General features: G+C 32.1%; 1 protein-coding gene across 3 annotated transcripts; it reads left to right on the plus strand.

The window, feature by feature from the left end:
* The first annotated feature begins 4,969 nt into the window (after positions 1–4,969).
* On the plus strand, positions 4,970–16,342 carry LOC148282152 (ADP-ribosylarginine hydrolase CG2909-like). Of its 3 annotated transcripts, none has more exons than XM_088225536.1 (11): positions 4,970–5,108; positions 5,678–5,878; positions 6,804–6,923; positions 9,316–9,453; positions 10,380–10,582; positions 10,651–10,826; positions 11,225–11,447; positions 13,256–13,393; positions 13,949–13,999; positions 14,077–14,200; positions 15,417–16,342. In XM_088225536.1, exons 2-11 carry the CDS (start codon positions 5,733–5,735, stop codon positions 15,583–15,585), a joined length of 1,488 nt encoding a protein of 495 aa, XP_088081662.1. In that variant the 5' UTR covers positions 4,970–5,108; positions 5,678–5,732; the 3' UTR covers positions 15,586–16,342. The 3 variants fall into 3 exon arrangements, with proteins under 3 accessions (XP_088081662.1, XP_088081661.1, XP_088081663.1); XM_088225535.1 differs by having other exon boundaries at positions 5,066–5,206; XM_088225537.1 differs by lacking the exon at positions 10,651–10,826 and having other exon boundaries at positions 5,066–5,206.
* The last annotated feature ends 799 nt before the right edge of the window (positions 16,343–17,141 follow it).

Here is a 17,141-nt window from a genome sequence, read left to right on the forward strand (position 1 = left end):
TTCACATATTTTTATTACATGCATTCTCGCCGAATGTAACCCTGGTAATTGTAACAACCTTTTTTCTGCTTAATAAATTGAAGATTTTAATAGCTTTAAACACGCTCGTAGCAAAGATCTACATTTTGCTGAAAACCGCACGTAAATCAGTCCAGTAGCTATTCAGTCCATCGAGGAAATACAAACGAACATTGCTTTTTATATATACAGATAGTGAAAATTATCATTATTCCCCTATCCGCACCTAATGGTGCATAGTGAGCATTTCAGGTAAGTACTATGAAATATTGCAGTGCACAACCACCTACTAAATCAATACTGACCTCGCCAGGAATGCAACTAGGAACCTCAGAAATAGTAGGCAATAAATGTAACAAGTAGGTATACCACGAGTCAGACTAAACTGAACATGAAAAAAAATCCATCTAATCAGTGAAATTTCATTTCTTGATAAAAGTTCATTGTAATTACAATCTCCCCACGATTTCCTTTTTCAATATACTAAGGCTAACCAGTTATTCAAAAGCACTGGTTTAGAATTCAATTCTACGTATTTCACAAACAAAACTAAATGACATAAGATCGAGTACTGTAATAATACTATCTATGTTCATGGGAATAATAATTCTTACATTGTAGTGAAATAATTCAAAATGATATTTGTTTCACAGGATGTAAATAAAACGAATGAACGGATTATATTCACTCCCACTCGAAGTAATGATTTTATTGGCTATTAAGAGGTCATAGGAGCGGGAAACTGTTTGTTTAGTCTCAACAGTCCACAAATAAGGCGCCATCTTGCTCTAGGCCGAAGACAATCGAAAATGTCAATAGAGTTACATAACGAGGGTTTAATTAAAAATCTAACGGAAAGATATCTTACTGTAGATATTTTAGAAAATCTTTGCAGTAGAACGGATACCGTAAAGGACTAAAGGATATGTTATTAGGACAACCTTAAATAAATTGAAACAATAAAGAGCGTCGGTATTTTATGTAAAATAATCTCGATTCAGCAAAATAAATTAATGTTGAAATGAAACTCACCTAAACGACGTCAAAATCCTTGAAGACACAAAATGTTTTAGATACTAGTGATCACTAAACACCAAACACTAAACACAAAATTAGCGTCTTACAAAAACTGCACGAAAATAGCGATAAACAAAAAATATAAAGAGAAACGACACTTCACCTGCAAACAAAATTATGTTTGTAATTATTTTAACTCACTATTTTCTTTCATTCTTTGGCATTTGAGCAGTGATTGTTCGCACACTATAGGTACATATTGACCATTGGCGTGTCTCTATCGTTTTGATTTTTTTAATAAATTGATTCTTATGGGAGCTAGGATAATCCAAAACCCAAAAAAACGCCCAGTTTTATCTGCCGTTTACGGACGTACGGAATAGATTTGGATAAATTATTTTGGAAAACAGAAAGAATACCAACACCGAAAATTTTACTATAATAGTTCTTTCTAAAAAAAAACATTAAAATCGGTTCAGTTTTTGGGTGCGAAATCGAAACAGCGATACGTCGATTTTGCCGATTTTATTTATGAAAAAATTGTCCGTCGCGTCGTACAGTTGTCTTTTCCGCATTGTACCGGGGAGACATCTGCGAGAGAGTGGCAGAAAGACAATGTTTAAATACCTATTCGTCAAAATTCTTACCTACCAGAAGAATTGGTAGTAAGAAATTATCACTTTGAACACTGCGTCGCGCGTCGCGTCGTCGCTCCGCACCGCCATCGCCACAAAAAAAATGCGTGTTACACGTTTGTAGAATTAATTGTCACAGTTCTTTGATTTTGGTGCCTTTAAATGTAGTGATATGTAAACCAACAGGCATTGCGCAATCAATATGAAATATTTTTAGTAAGAAAATAATTTTATATTTACTTTTAATAGGTAGGTACTGATAATGACGGTGATATTATTTGTTTTATTCGGTTGTAAATTTTGTCAAAATTAGTCTTGAAAATTATAAATCACAAACAGGTTGATAAGTTGATACAATGAAGATCATTTTCTTTTTTATGTCCAAATTTTCATACGAATAAGTTTTTAATTCATACCATTGGGTAGTACTTTGTACCTTGTAGGTATATAAATTGTATTATTACCTAGTATTTTTGTTGTCTGTATTGGATAATGTTAGGGGTCGAAACTTCCTTTAATTAAGCGTACCCATTATTTCATTATGTAGGTAGTATGTAGGTACATGCAATTCTAATTATTAAACACAATATTAATCTTATTTCGTTCCGATGCAGTGTGAGTTTTGTTTTAAGCTGTTGATGTTATTATTGATTATTATGCATTTTAATACTTTTGCTTAAATAATCCTTTAAAATTTACTAGTTCGCCTCTCCTCTTCTGCCAATATGGCATATCTTTTAAAGATTATAGATGTGTAGGAACAATTTCGTAGGTATTCATACTTTCATTTCCTGATCCCATAACTGTTATTAAATACGAATCATTTAGTAACTCTCCAGACGGAAATACAGGATTAGGGAGGAGCGTGGAGAAAGGGCAATATGGCCAATTTACACTTCAATTTACTTGGCTCGTTTCACGTAATGACGCGTTTAAATTAAACTGAGAATATTTAATTTGAAAATAAATATTTTAGGGGGACAGAAATGCCTGCGACGCGACTGTTACAGAAACATGTCGAGTAAATTTGATTTTAAGGGGAAAATAAAATGTATATATATATTTATCACTTATTTTTATTTTCGTTAAATTTGGCTTAAGTACCATTCAAACCATAAGTTATTAATCCAAATATACCTTTGTAATAATTTTCCGTATCTAGACCCATGAAAAATAGAATAGTTCTGCCTGTGAAATAGAACCACTATCCCGTACGAATGTTTTAAATCGATGACTGCTCTCAGATAAAAATCCTAAAAAAAATAATTGAGTAAAGATGAGTCCGCATTACGATGCAGTATACTACGGTAAAGCGGTTGGCTGTTTGCTTAGCAAGCTTTGTGGTCCCGGCTTCAATCATTAGGAAGATCGACATGAAATGATTGTTTTAGAGGTATTATTGCACTTCAATACATCACTGTCTACCTATATTACCAAAGAAACTAAATTATTTTCTATAATATAAATATGAAAATGATGGCAGTCTGCATCTACAAATTTACATTCTATTTTATGATATCTATAAACTGATGAGTCATCATCAACATTCGGACCTGATGGTGCATCTCTATAATCTGTAACAGAAGGATAAGGTAAAAAAATCTCTTAATTGAGGTATCAGCTCAGAACATTAAACTGTTGTACATTGAGGGGAGATCCTTAAGCCCACCATCCACCCTCAGCTGTTATAGAGTCCTGGGGGAGGAGGATGCATGGACAGAGGCCTAAACGTCGTCTCCACCCCTCAGAATCCCCTCAATCTCTCTGTTTTTTTTATTTAAAAAATATGTATTTACACAAACAATTTACATAAATAAACGTATCCAAATATACAAAAACAATTTCTTAAAGCTAAAGTAGGTAACACAACAAACATAACTTACACAACAAACATAATTAAAAACACGAAAATTTACAACGAGAAAACGGCTTTAAATAAAGAAGGACTTTCTGGGCGGTCAGAGGCACAGGATCCGAATACCACCCCCGTAAGGGGAGGACAAAACAAAAGAACATGTGCGTTCCGTTGGGAAGGAAGCACAGTTCCAACTGAATTAGCATCCAACAGGAACAGTTGCCTGTCCCACCATATTTTACCCACCTAGGCGCCCGCACATCTGAGGAGCTCCCAACGCGATACCTAAGTCTGGACAAACTGACGGAAGAGTGTAAAATTCGTACTGTTGGTCATCAGATCCACATTCCACGCTGGTCGCATGACCCCTGTCAGACCATTCAGCATCTCATCTCTGGCATCATCCAATAGCACTTAGTGCCACAGGATGTGTTCGGCCGATTAATGGCTATCTCCGCAAGCACAGCTCGAGACAGGGACAAGTCCAAACTTATAAAGCTTGTCTCTAAACTCCGCATGTTCCGAAACCATTTGTGCGGTATGATGGTCATACACCCAAGAACTTACTACATATCCTGTGTCTGATGGAAGGTAAAAAAAACCACGTCCATCTTCCCGTACATGCCCATCTATTCTGCCGTTGATTGAGTTACGCCTCGCATAATATCACATAGTACGCTAAATCTTATCTCGCAAGGGCGCAGCTCAACACCAAAGTATTTTATATTCTCTCCTCTCTTTACAGAGCGTTTTACTACTACCTCTTTTGTCTCAAAATCTATCGGGAGAACTCCTGCAAGCACAGGAAGAGTCTCAGACGCCACAGCCCGATATGCAACATAGATATGAACATTAAACTGTTGTAGTGTAAAACCACATTTCAAATCAATGTTTCATGTCAATCTTGCAAGGATTCAAACCCGGAACCTCAAAGCAAGATAAGTGAACGCGCGAACCACATACTTCGAGATGGACTTGACTCCACTCGATTTCATTTTTCTATGACGTACGAGTAACTATGACATCAGAAACGCTCGTCCAAAGTTCTGGTTATATTTCACATAAATTACTGTGTGAAATATAACCAGAACGTTCGTTCAGCCCGGACATAGACAAAACAAAAGAGAATTCATGTAAATTACCAAAGTATCTATTTACCCCGATGAAATCTTTTTGACGTAAGAACTAGATATATATTTTTATATAAGGTACACATTCCAATGTTATCATTTTTGACAGAATTTGGCATAGATTTCGGCATTTTTGAAATTTCAGAAAATATTCTCAAATTTATGTTTGCAAATTTTTTACATTTTATTCCGAAATCCAATACTTGAAATTTGAAAAAGCCATAAGAGTTCAATAAAAACATTTTGTTAACCAGATAAGTGTATTCTGACATTTTTCCTCATTGACACCTGTGAATTGCTTACTCCGTAAAATCATTTTATTGTGATTCTTGCAAAGTAAATATTGCACCATTATTTCACCATGGTTTGTCATGAGTCATGACTATAAATGTATTATCATCTGACCACAACGTGACCACAACTGCATAAGCACAACCAGTTACGGACGTTTTGGTATGTTAATTCACCGAAAATTTTCATCCGGGTGTATTTTTTATGCAACAAATATATTAATTTATTAGTGATTAGTTAACGTCTTTGAGGACTTGTGTGTAAGTATTAAGTTTCATTATTTATGTGTAAATCAAATTGAAAAAAAAATGCGTAAGTTCATATTCAGAAAATGGAATTCAGAGTTAAAAGAAGGTATCAATTATTATTTTAAAATGAAATATCTAGTTAAAGTCAAAATCTCTGGTTAAAGTTAATATTGTTCCTTTTTTAGTGCATATTTCAAAAATATGTGTGGATGGTGTGAATGATTGATTCTGAAACTTTTATATTTGTCAAAGTGGTATTATCCTTAGGTTTTCTCAGTTGTACCATATATCAACTTTATTTTATACTCACCCTTGTACTGATGTATTAGAAATAATTATTACAAACTAATTTATACAAAAAAGAGATACTATCCTGGAGATATGATCCACGTTTAGCAGATTAAATTAAATTAACTTAATTTTAATGTTTTATGATGCATATTAAAATTTATGTACTGCATAATTCAAATATGTTTCTCTTAGCTCCAATACTAGGAAGTAAGAAGAAAATAGAACTCTTTGGATATAAAACACATAAATGTTTGCAATGGAAAGTACTAAAGAATTTCTAAAAGAATGTTGTCTTATTAAAAAACCTGGGGCAGAACCAGCTACATTAATTTACGATGAACTTCTTAACAACAGCGATCGGTTCCCCATTAATTTTCCGATCCAAACTACCAGGTAAATATTATAAGAAACAATATTATAATACATGCATACTTTTTTAATTCTGAATATCTGGCCTAAATGTTTATCTGCAACCATAGAATTAAGAATAGTCTCTTAATTCTATGTCTGCAACTTTCATTTACAGCATAGAATACCCAGGCTTGAGGGAAATAACCTTTAATCTTTATGATCTTACTAGGAATTGAATTTAAACCACTTTTTTGTGCCTAGACTTCGCTATTACATTCTCAGTGGTTCTCTATCATTATTGAAATATCTGTCAAACTTTATTAGTTTGTTAATTTCTAACAAAGCATATTATCCAACCAATTGCTTATTTCTTATGTTTCAATACCTTTTATTTGTAGAGTAATTAAGACTTATGTGTTGTAATGTCTGTATGTTTCTGTCTCCAGGCGAATGAAGAATAGAAAAAGCTTTGTGTGTGAAATAGAACTAGAACTCTTGATGAGTTTTTTCGACTCAATGGCTGCTCTCATCCTGAATAAGAAAATTGAGTAGAGATAGGTCCGCTTCGTTATGTAGTAGTAGGCGTGTTTGTTTGCCATTCATGAGGCCATTTCAACTTGTTGAAAATGGCCCGTGAAATGAAATATTTTAGTAAATCATAAGAAAGCAAATATTTGTTTTAAAAAAAAACATTCTTTTTCAATATTGAAAATCCTTATTATTTTTTTATATATTTATGCTATGCTATATTTAGTTCATATGGATCCTATTTAAGATTAGGAAGATTTAAAAAAGCCTATAAAATGTATTCCCCTCTTCACAGGATTTCCCATTGCATTATTACCAAATGATGTTTATAATTATGTTAAAAATTGTTAATCAATACATTGTTTAATCATTATTTACTTTACATTTCATGGCTTATAGTATAGTTTTATTATAAAACACATAAAAAATATTATTCCAGGTGTAAAAATCTGCGTGAAGATGTGCCAGAGTCAACTTTGCAAGAAAATATTGCATTCACCTACCCACTAATCCATGAAAAGGTTTTACCTTTATTATGTAAATTTCTTCTCTACAAAAGGTATATACGAGTATATGTATATAAATATATTCAAAATGTAAATGCAGATTATGTGTTATTTTTTTTATTTTATTTAATGCACAAAATAGACAATTTTACATAGACACAATTATATGTTTTTTATGTCCCGACTTTAAATATTTATTTACATATTTAAACAATATACAGGTAATCAAAAACAGTATGCAAAATAATCAAAACAATATACAAAATAATAATAGAAAAATATACAAAATAATAATAGAAAAATAAAAATAATAAAAATTTATAATACATGTCGAAAATGGAATCAAAAGTTATATAATAATACGTATGACAGTGATGACATACACATATACGATATACGTATATGGATAATAATGAAAACAGCAGCGATGTTATGCATTTATTCCCGAAGCAATCTCATACAGTGGTCTCTACCCCTCGATACAATCCAATTTTGGATCTTCATCTTAAATATAGACGTTGTTGTGGAGAACTTAACACACCTAGGGTTATGTTAGAACATATTTAGCTCTTAAATGACTGTGCTAAAAGATCTCTCTGCAAACGATGCTGTAACGTCGTCTTACATTTAGCAAAAGATGAAGTATTTTAAAATACAGGTATTTAAAAACACTGATATTTGTAAACAAAGATTACCGTGTATAATTATTTATCTTAAATTTCACAGAATTTTTTTTTTTTTTTTTATTTGATTTAATAGCATAATTATACATTTTTACAATTTAAAAAAATTTCACTTGTTATATTTTTACTAAAACTAAAATCCCACCAAGCCACTTTTTGTAGCTTGTTGGTGAAGATTATATTTATACTGACTTAATAATATTATTTACATTTACAAAAACAATGAATAACATCTAAAAATTAACAGCCGGAAAGATCAGAATAAACATGTTTATACAAATAATAATATATAAATTTATTTTTTAAATACAAGAAAATACATGAAAAAATAAAATATTTACACCTAAGCTACTATTCATATATATACTCTTGATCGAGTAGCCACTCTCTTATTTTGCTCTTGTTACAATGTGAGTTAAATTTAAGTTCTTTTGGTAATAAATTAAAAATTCTAGATACTAAATATTTGAGAGTTCTATTTCCATATTTATTGCATACTTTTGGTACTACCAAGCCATCATTAGACGTGAAGCGTGTATTATGGTTATGTTTGAGAGGAAACTTGAATGTATTACTATGAAATTGTTCCAAAATGATGCAAAGCCACAGTAGTCCTCGAACAGGCAGAGTTTTGATTGTTTTGTACAGGAGATCATTATTACTTCTTTGTTCGTAAATCTCTGCAGGTACAATTTGCTTAACTATAGAATACTGTAGACCCTGGATCATTTTAATATTAGTTTTAGTCGAATGTCCCCACGACTTTATACCATATCTTATTATTGATTCTACTAAAGAAAAATAAATAATTTTAAGAGTGAAGAGTTAAGAGAGAGAGAAAAATAACAATATTATTTAGGCCTGTTATAGCAAAATACGACTTAATTATTTAAAAAAATAATAATATATAACAGCTTGTATTCTAAGTAGACTCGTGTAACATGTCATGTAAGACGCACCAAGAGTTAACAGTGACTATTTTGAATTCAAACATACCTTAAAAATTCGTAAATGGTTTATCACAGTCTAGAGTTTAATCTATAGGTAGATTAAAATTATTTTTTAATCAAAATGTATATATGATCAACTGGAGCTCGGAGAGTAACTTGTAACAGTCGGTGTTAGCCAACTAGTCAGGCTTTGTTATCACGGCAGGCCCAAAAAATGTCAAGGCAGGGTGAATTTTTTCACATTTTATACACATGTATGTATGTATAGGAAAATATAATTTTCATCATCTGACCGCACATCATTTTGCATAGGGCGCTGCAGTGAAATGTGACAAAAATGATGAAATATGAAATATTGCAGTGAAGAACGTTTTTAATCAATATTTCAATGGTATTCCGGAGATAAATACTGAGCATTAACTGTATTAAAAGCATTCCGCATGTTTAATTTATATTCTAAAGGACTGCCAAATAAACCAGTTTTGTGGTATTCCGCGATATATACCATGAAATGCTAGTTCATTTATGGCCAAAAATTGAGAAAATTGGGTATCCAACTTTATGTAATATCTATGGTGTTTATATGTGTCGTTGTTAATATTCAATGAATAAATTAATTAGATTATTTTCATCTCTTATTAGAACAAATGTTCAAAATAATAAGTTCTGACTATCGGCTAGGGCAGGCACAAAATCTTCCAGGACAGGCAGAGCCTGACTTGGCATACCCCTGGCTACGGCCCTGCAACTTGTGTTAATTGCATGCTAGTTCATATTTATTAAATGGTGACGCAATCTGTTTGTCATTTTAGAAAACATGGATCGGTTAAAGAACAAGAATTGTACAAAAATATGGGAATAGAAGCATTTGTAGAACGACTGCTACTGAAAAGATCTGTAGTTTTCTGTGGTCCAAGAGACTTCTACCATCTTATTAATGGAGAAACAGGGTAGGTAAATATTTAAATACAGTATTTTGAAAACAGGTGATGAAATATGTTTTGTCAGATGTAAATTTTTTTTTTTTATTTTCAATTCATATCTATGATTTTGTCATCTGAAAAAAACTCTTATTATAATTTTAATTCAATTTACATGCAATATGCCTAGCCCAGTGGTTGGCAAACTCATTAGTCAAGAGCCAAATTTATTTTCTTATAAAAAGGCTACCTCAAAGCCAACGGGCGTTATTATGTGGTGGAAGATTTGCATATTTTCTCTCTCAACTAAAAAAAATTTTAATTGGCAATAATTGACTAATTGTGGTGACAATCTTGATTACCAATTCCAAAATATTGAATTTCTTCTTGAGATGTCTTTGCTCAAAGCGCTTTTTGGTGAATGATGCAACAATAGACAAGTATCTTGTGATGATAGAAACAGAACTTTTTCTCTTTCCAGTCGCACTTTTTGTCCCATCTGTTGAAATTAAAACAATTTTATCAAATGTAAGAAGATGTTTCTCTGACCATTTAATGACAGTGTTTGCAATATCCTCGCCACGTGTTTGACCTTTCAGTGGCAATGATCCTAAAAATTCTTCATTAGGACCCGTTGACAAAATAAGCGAAGAATGAAATTTGGGTTGTGTGAGCTGCACTCAAGTGGCTTAAGAGCCACATGCGGCTCGCGAGCCACGGTTTTCCGACCACTGGCCTAGCCTAACCCAACCCTTAATTATTTACTCAATGTATTATTTACAAAATAATAACACACAATATTTTTTTTCTTACTTATATTTCATTATCAAAGCATGTACGATTTCATTCTGGCGGATTATCAAGCCAGATTCTAGATGTCACATATTAAAAATACCTACTATATACCCTCTAGATTTTTTTCCATAAATTTAGTGTCAAATATTTTATCTTTGTAGAATGTTTGGTTGGCAAGAAGTGGGCACGGATAATGAAAAGGCTCCATTACTGTTAAAGGACTGTTTAAGTTATCATGAAATGAAATTATCCGCCATGCTCTATGTATCTGGACCAACAGTATTCATCAATGATGGGTCTAGGATAAATATGGGTGTGGTAACTTCTGACATTAACAGTATTGAGAGATTCGGAATCATAATAGGTATGTATTGTTCATCATTTTGATTGAATGATTCATTCATTTAAATATTTATATTACATTAACTATAGGTTTGATTGGACCGAGACTTCCAGTTCGAAATGTGATGGAATTTCAAGAAATGTTAATTAACAAAGAACAGAATACATATTTAAATGGATATGGCAGTAAAAAAAAAACAGGATTATTTCAAAAGTATGATCAAAGTAAATTTTTATGGAGAGATATCTGGGCTGAGTTTTATAATGTAAGTTTTTGTGACAGTGTACCCACTCCTTTATTCACAATAAGTTATATTATATACAATATTTTGAGTTTTTCCAAATGTTTGTAGACCGGCCGATGACAGGTCAGACGCCCTGTGAATGCCTAAACTTCCATATTCTCTTCTCTGAAATGTTCTCCATCCCTCTCGTAATCTATTTATATTATATTCCATTACATTTTCGTCATTTATGTGCATAGGTCAATAATTGAAAATGAGGAAGTTTTAAAAAAAAATTTTTAATCAATTATCAAACTCTATTTTTTATATATATAATGATAATACGATACATATGTACATGTGTCAGGACGTCTGTATTCATAAAAGATTGACAGTTTTTTGTTACTAATGAAGCGAGGTAATAGGTATAATATTTTTAGGTCCCCAGCTTAACGTATGAAGATGCCTTTAATCTTTATCATGAAGAAGACTCAAAAGTTGAAAATAAACTTGCAAAGAGATTTGTTTATGACAGAGAAACCTTTTTCGACAACAACGTATATTCCCAACATATATCTATTGCATTTGACTGTGCACTTCTAGAAGCTAACAAAAGAGGCTCAAATCAAGGAAAAACTGCGTATCTCCATATTGTAGGAATTGGTAACAATATTTTTTAATGTTCTTCATTTTTAATGGCCTTTTATCTTTAAATGTTGAAATGATAAATAAATTATTATTGTATATTATATATATATACACCGCAAGACAAATAAATTTACGAGTTCTCAAAAAAAACTAAAATTGACATATAATGAATTATTCTTGATATTTAATTAGTTTTTTTAATATTGTTTGACATATGTGATGACTACTCGTTATTTCAAGGTTAAAATAAAAAATCTTACTCATGAATTGTACTTAGAAATTGCCATTATATATCAGGTATCAGATTACCCGAACCTTAGAGACCCATAACGGTTCATTTATGGTCGAGTGTTTGTGATGGAATAATAAAAGACATGTTATTTTTTAATTCATATTTAAGAAGTAGGTTCTTATCGCTTTATTTTAAATTAAAGTATTTTACATTTAAACATATTTATAACATTTAAAAATATTTAGTACTTAGTGAATTCACCTTTATTTTTTATAACATGTAAAATTCTATTATTTAGAGAAGCGTAAAGCGAATCTAAAATTTCTGATGTTATTTCTTCTTCCCAAACTTGAATTAAGTTTTTTTTTAATTCCTCAATGTTTTTTGATTTTTTTTTCCCGACTTTTTTTTTCATAATCGCCCATAAATTTTCTATCGGGTTCAAATCAGGGCTATTCCCGGGCCACGTCAACGATTTTAAGCCAATTTTCTCCTTGAATTCATTGATCTATAAAAAAACAATAAATTATTTATCATGTGGTCACAAAATGCGTTTAAAAATATATATATTTGTACTCACAGTGCGGGCTCTATGGCACGGCGCAGAATCGTCCTGAAAAATTGGGTCCGCGGTATACTGCGTAATGTCCTCGATTGTTGGAATAATATGTTTTTTTAACACTTTTTTGTACTGAATGGCATTCATCGTACCCTGTACAAAATTTAGAGGTCCTAAACCGTATGCTGTCATGCACCCCCAAATCATCACGTAGGGTGAATGTTTAACGGTTCGAGTGACGCACGACGGATGATATCTTTCCCCACGTTTTCGTCGAACTATCTTTCTGCCGTCTGGACCAAAAAGGTTGAATTTTGATTCATCAGAGCAAACAACATTTTGCCAATCCTCCAAGGTCCAATTCTGGTGCTCTTTCGCCCAATCCAGTCTAGCCTTCTTCATTTTGTCCGTGAGTAATGGTTTCTTTGCGGGACTCCGTGCTTGGAAACCATGCTCCAACAGCCGCCTGGACACTGTTTTTACTGAAAATGTTGATATGCTGGTAGACTGCACCTCTGCGTGTATTTCAGGTGCCGTTAAAAATCGATCGCGCATAACAATTTTTTTTATTAAGCGATCATCTCGGGCAGATGTCACGCGCCCCCGTCCGCTTCCTTTTTTCCGTTCTATGGATCCAGTTTCTTGGATTTTTTAAAATAAAAACCTCACTGCACCTTCTGAATACCCAACTCGACGAGATATTTCACAATTAGATATGTTTTCTTGCGACAATGTGATTATTTTGGATTTTATCGCAATCGACATTTGCTTTGCACTTTCCATGATTGTTGTGTTATGTTCACTCAAACGCGGGTAAAACAAGACTGTTGAGACATTTTAAAATGTAAATATTGTAGAAAGGTGACACATAGTGTCCTTAATTTATTAAACAAAAGAAAGAGGTATCGATAAAGGATTTCTTAGAAAAAGGGTTCAGTAAAGTCAAGGGGCGCGGTAGCAGGTAAACTCGTAATTTTTTTTGTCTTGCGGTGTATATTGTATTGTGGAATGCAGATAATACTTTTGTTGTAGGTTTGGGTGTTTGGAGAGCTTTTAAACACCAAGACAATATATTTGTCAAAACGTTTTTGGAAAGGATTAAGTTTCTTGCCCATCAGCTGACATGTGTATCAGATGTACATTTTTCATATATGAAAGATATAAATGAAGGTAAATTTAAAATATTTATAATAACCCTAGTTTTTTTTTTATAGATGATTTTATGGATTCTAGTCCTAAAACATTACCGGGAAACCTGAACCTTCTATTGTAAAGGAATTTTATTCCTTTATTATTGAAAAAGTTTACTTTACTTCTCCATAATCTTTAATTAATTTTATTGTTACATGCCATTCATGTTTTGTGAGAAAAAAGTCCCTGTTTGCTGTCTTTTAGGAATGGCATTAAAAAACAGAATATTTGATTAACTATATTACCCATTTTGAAGCTCCATTTCAAACTACTTAAAGACGTATGTATTTTACAAATGTATCCAACGTATCCTACCTCTTTTGACACAGCGCGGAGATAACTGTGACCAAGCAGTCTTCTCGTAAGTTGCAAGTTGCGCACAGAAAGTATGTAATGCGTTATGCTTGGATATTTGTAACATACCTAATTAATTTACATTTATCTTTCAAAGATAGTAAATAATTTATTACAAAATACAATTCGTCATCTTGGTAACACATATAATTGCTAATTCAATAAATATTTTATTTATAGAATTATTAAGTGAATCTGGAATGGTTATAGAAAGTACTGGCCATCCGTGCGGTAAGAATAATGATTTACTATCTTGATAATATGCAACATTTATTTTTCTTTTTAACTTTTTTTTACTGGTTATTCAGGAGGGATAAAAGTCCATTTATCAAATAGACAACCGTCTTCTAAGTTAACTGGTGAGAGTGAAGGAAAATTGTTGGTAGAAACATATGCGTGGGATGGAAATGCACAACCTGGAAATGAATTTTGGTAACTATCTATCAGTTTTCTATGGTGGTATTCTGAATCTTTTCTCTAGAAGATCCGCCCTCCTCAAATTAACCACTCTCTAGAGTGGTTAATTTGAAAAAACTTCTGCAATATTTTAACAAAGACAGATCTTTTGTAAAATTAAGATTAGAACAAGATAAAATACTTGTTTATCAAAGTAAACATTGTGCGCTGTGCAATATACCCATATAATTGCTAATTCTACAAAAATGTGTTTGAGCTATTTGAACATTAAACTGCTATTTCAATTTATTTTATTTACATTATATTACATCTTAATTCGTACTTATAATAATGTTAAAATAGCAATAAACCTTTCGTAGAAAAACTCTAGAGACATGGAAAATATCAATATCCAGAGTAATATTGTTCAACATAAATGCAGTTTTTTTTTCATCTTCCCGATCTGCTCCTATCGGAGGTTGGCGACCATCACTTAAAACTCCTCTCGATCCCGGGCCATGAAGATTGCTGCAACTGGTATTCTAAACCACTGCCGGATATTCCCGATTACGATGTTCTTTTCACATTATATAATGTTTTGACTTGAATTCACTAACAATATGAGGCAATGAGAGCCATAGAGGCTAAGCAACATTTGACAGCAGCAACGTATGTTAGATGAAAAAAAGATCTCGAGTTTTAAGCCACACTAACTTGAGCGCCAATATTAAAGCTGGGAACTAAATAAATAAAAAAATATGTTTGGCTAATTTAAAGTTTCACAAAAAAAGAACGCCAAAGAAACATAACTGCCAAATTTATGTTCTTTTTTCTTTTTACGTTTAGAAAAAAATGTTACATTCGTAGTTTTAATCATTTGGTATTTAAAAAAAAACCAAAGTCATAAATGTTGGGAAAGAATTTTCCCATTTTTTTTTTAAAGGAACAACCCGCTAAGCCTCTATTTTGAGGCTTGTCAGCAGGTGGGATAGAGGGGATACGGAAGGAGGTAATGAAAAATACACCACAACCGCCAGACCAATTGAGAAAAAAATCTTTCTTTGATTTTTTTCTTGCAACTGGTGAGAATCGAACCCGCGACGCCAATTTCACAGTTGGCCATCTAACCAACTGTGCCACGGCGCCTGGACAGTCTAATGTCACTTAAGTTTTTCTAGCTCTTTGCGCCTCATATAAAGATTTTATTACATGTAGGTAAAGTGTGCTATTTACTAAAGTATTTTATTTTTAGGGATGGAAGTCTACAATCTTCTGGAGACCCAGCAGCCGCATGTTCCTCTCAAATAGCTGAGCTCCATAATTCACACATTAATAAGAGATTTGTTTGTGGCAAGAACTTGCACATTGCTGGCAAATCTGGTATTCAGCACATAAGTGAATATGTCAAGAATCTTTTGTAATGTAAAACAGTATTATTAGTCTTTCTGTCAAAACATTGAAATTAAGAAAATCAACTAAAATGTAATTTCGAAATGAAACATTTTTTTAAAGTTTCTAAGCATCATCATTCCCCTTACCGCACCCAATGGTGCATAGGGCACTGCATTAGTACATCAACCGCAGCGTATCTTGATCATTTTTATTTATTTATTTAAAACTTCAAGTATAAAGACTTTGGCGGACTTATTGCTAAAAGCAATATAATTTTTGTTACATGAAGGTAAAGATGATCAGTCTTACGCTTTAATACCAGAGACTAAGAAATATTCTAGTGTAAAAACATCCTTTTAAATCAATATTTCATGTCAACTGTATCGGTAATTGAACCCGGGTAGGCAAACACGCCGACCACTACACCATGAGGCCGACAAAAATAAGTTTCTAATACTAATTATTATGAATTAGTGGTATTGTATTGGATTAAATAGCCCGTAAAGAAATGCTGACTACAAATAATTTAATAAAGCAGAAAGCAGGCAGCATTCAAGTGCAAATGGTTAATATTTATATTTTTTCAACTAAAAGTATCAATTTAAATTGCTTCATTTATATGATTTTAAATGACATATTAGGTAAAAATATTTTAATGAATTCAAAGTTGAAACATAAATATAAATGTATTTAATACATGTTTTCACTGCCTAAATAGATATAAATGTATATGTCTGTATGTAAATTAATGATTAGGTTAAAAACCAAAATAAAATTTATACCAGTTTACAGGAGTTATTTTTGCAACTTTCTTCCTCATTTTAGGGAACCATTTTTCTCACAATATGGTTTATTTGGCAAAATATTTTATTAATAAATACAAAAATTTGCATTGATCAAATGACAAACATCATGTGTTAAATTTTAGAAAATGTGTTAAATTGTTTGAACGAGACACATTTCCGCCTCGTAGAAAGGATCTCAGATTATATTTTCGGCAGCCTGTAAGTCAAAGTACGGTCAGCCGACAGTGCCAACTAGGAGGTCATAAATCTTCTTCTGTATTCTTCGGCACTATAATTTTCTGGCACCTAAGTTATACAACTTTTTATGTATGGATATATTGGTAAGCAAAATGAAAAACAATGTTTTCAAAACTCTAGTCCATAAATGGATTACTCAAAGGACTAGACAGGAAGCTGAGAAATAAGTTTCATATATCAGAATATAATTTTAATTTCTCGAAAGTCCTTTCTCATTTTATTAATGTAGGTATGTTTTAAAATCTTTTTTAATATTTCTTTTGAATTTTTACACAACAATTGATATGAAAATATGTACTATTATGTATAAAATCAATAATCACTGACACTCCAGAACGTGCCTGCAGGCCAGTGGAGTGGCTACATCAATAAATAAAAAGGAAATTATATTGAATGTACCTGTGAATAAACATTTTTTTAATAAACTATGTATTTGTGTTATTATTATTACAGGCCAGGAGCCCAATTACAGTGGTGAATCACATCACAGAACACCCAGGCTTGAGGAAAATCACATTTGAATTTTTGTGTTCTCACCGGGA

Source organism: Micrasema longulum, unplaced genomic scaffold (genome assembly GCF_059751315.1).
Source record: "Micrasema longulum isolate JH-2025_06_02 unplaced genomic scaffold, ASM5975131v1 h1tg000371l, whole genome shotgun sequence".
Lineage (NCBI taxonomy): Eukaryota > Metazoa > Arthropoda > Insecta > Trichoptera > Brachycentridae > Micrasema > Micrasema longulum.

Excerpts from the sequence above, each read along its gene's own strand:
- LOC148282152 (XM_088225536.1), top strand. The coding sequence starts at position 5,733 with ATGTTTGCAATGGAAAGTACTAAAGAATTTCTAAAAGAATGTTGTCTT. Across the intron at positions 5,879-6,803 it reads TTTCCGATCCAAACTACCAG|GTGTAAAAATCTGCGTGAAG; the intron begins GTAAATATTATA and ends ATATTATTCCAG. Across the intron at positions 9,454-10,379 it reads CTTATTAATGGAGAAACAGG|AATGTTTGGTTGGCAAGAAG; the intron begins GTAGGTAAATAT and ends TTATCTTTGTAG.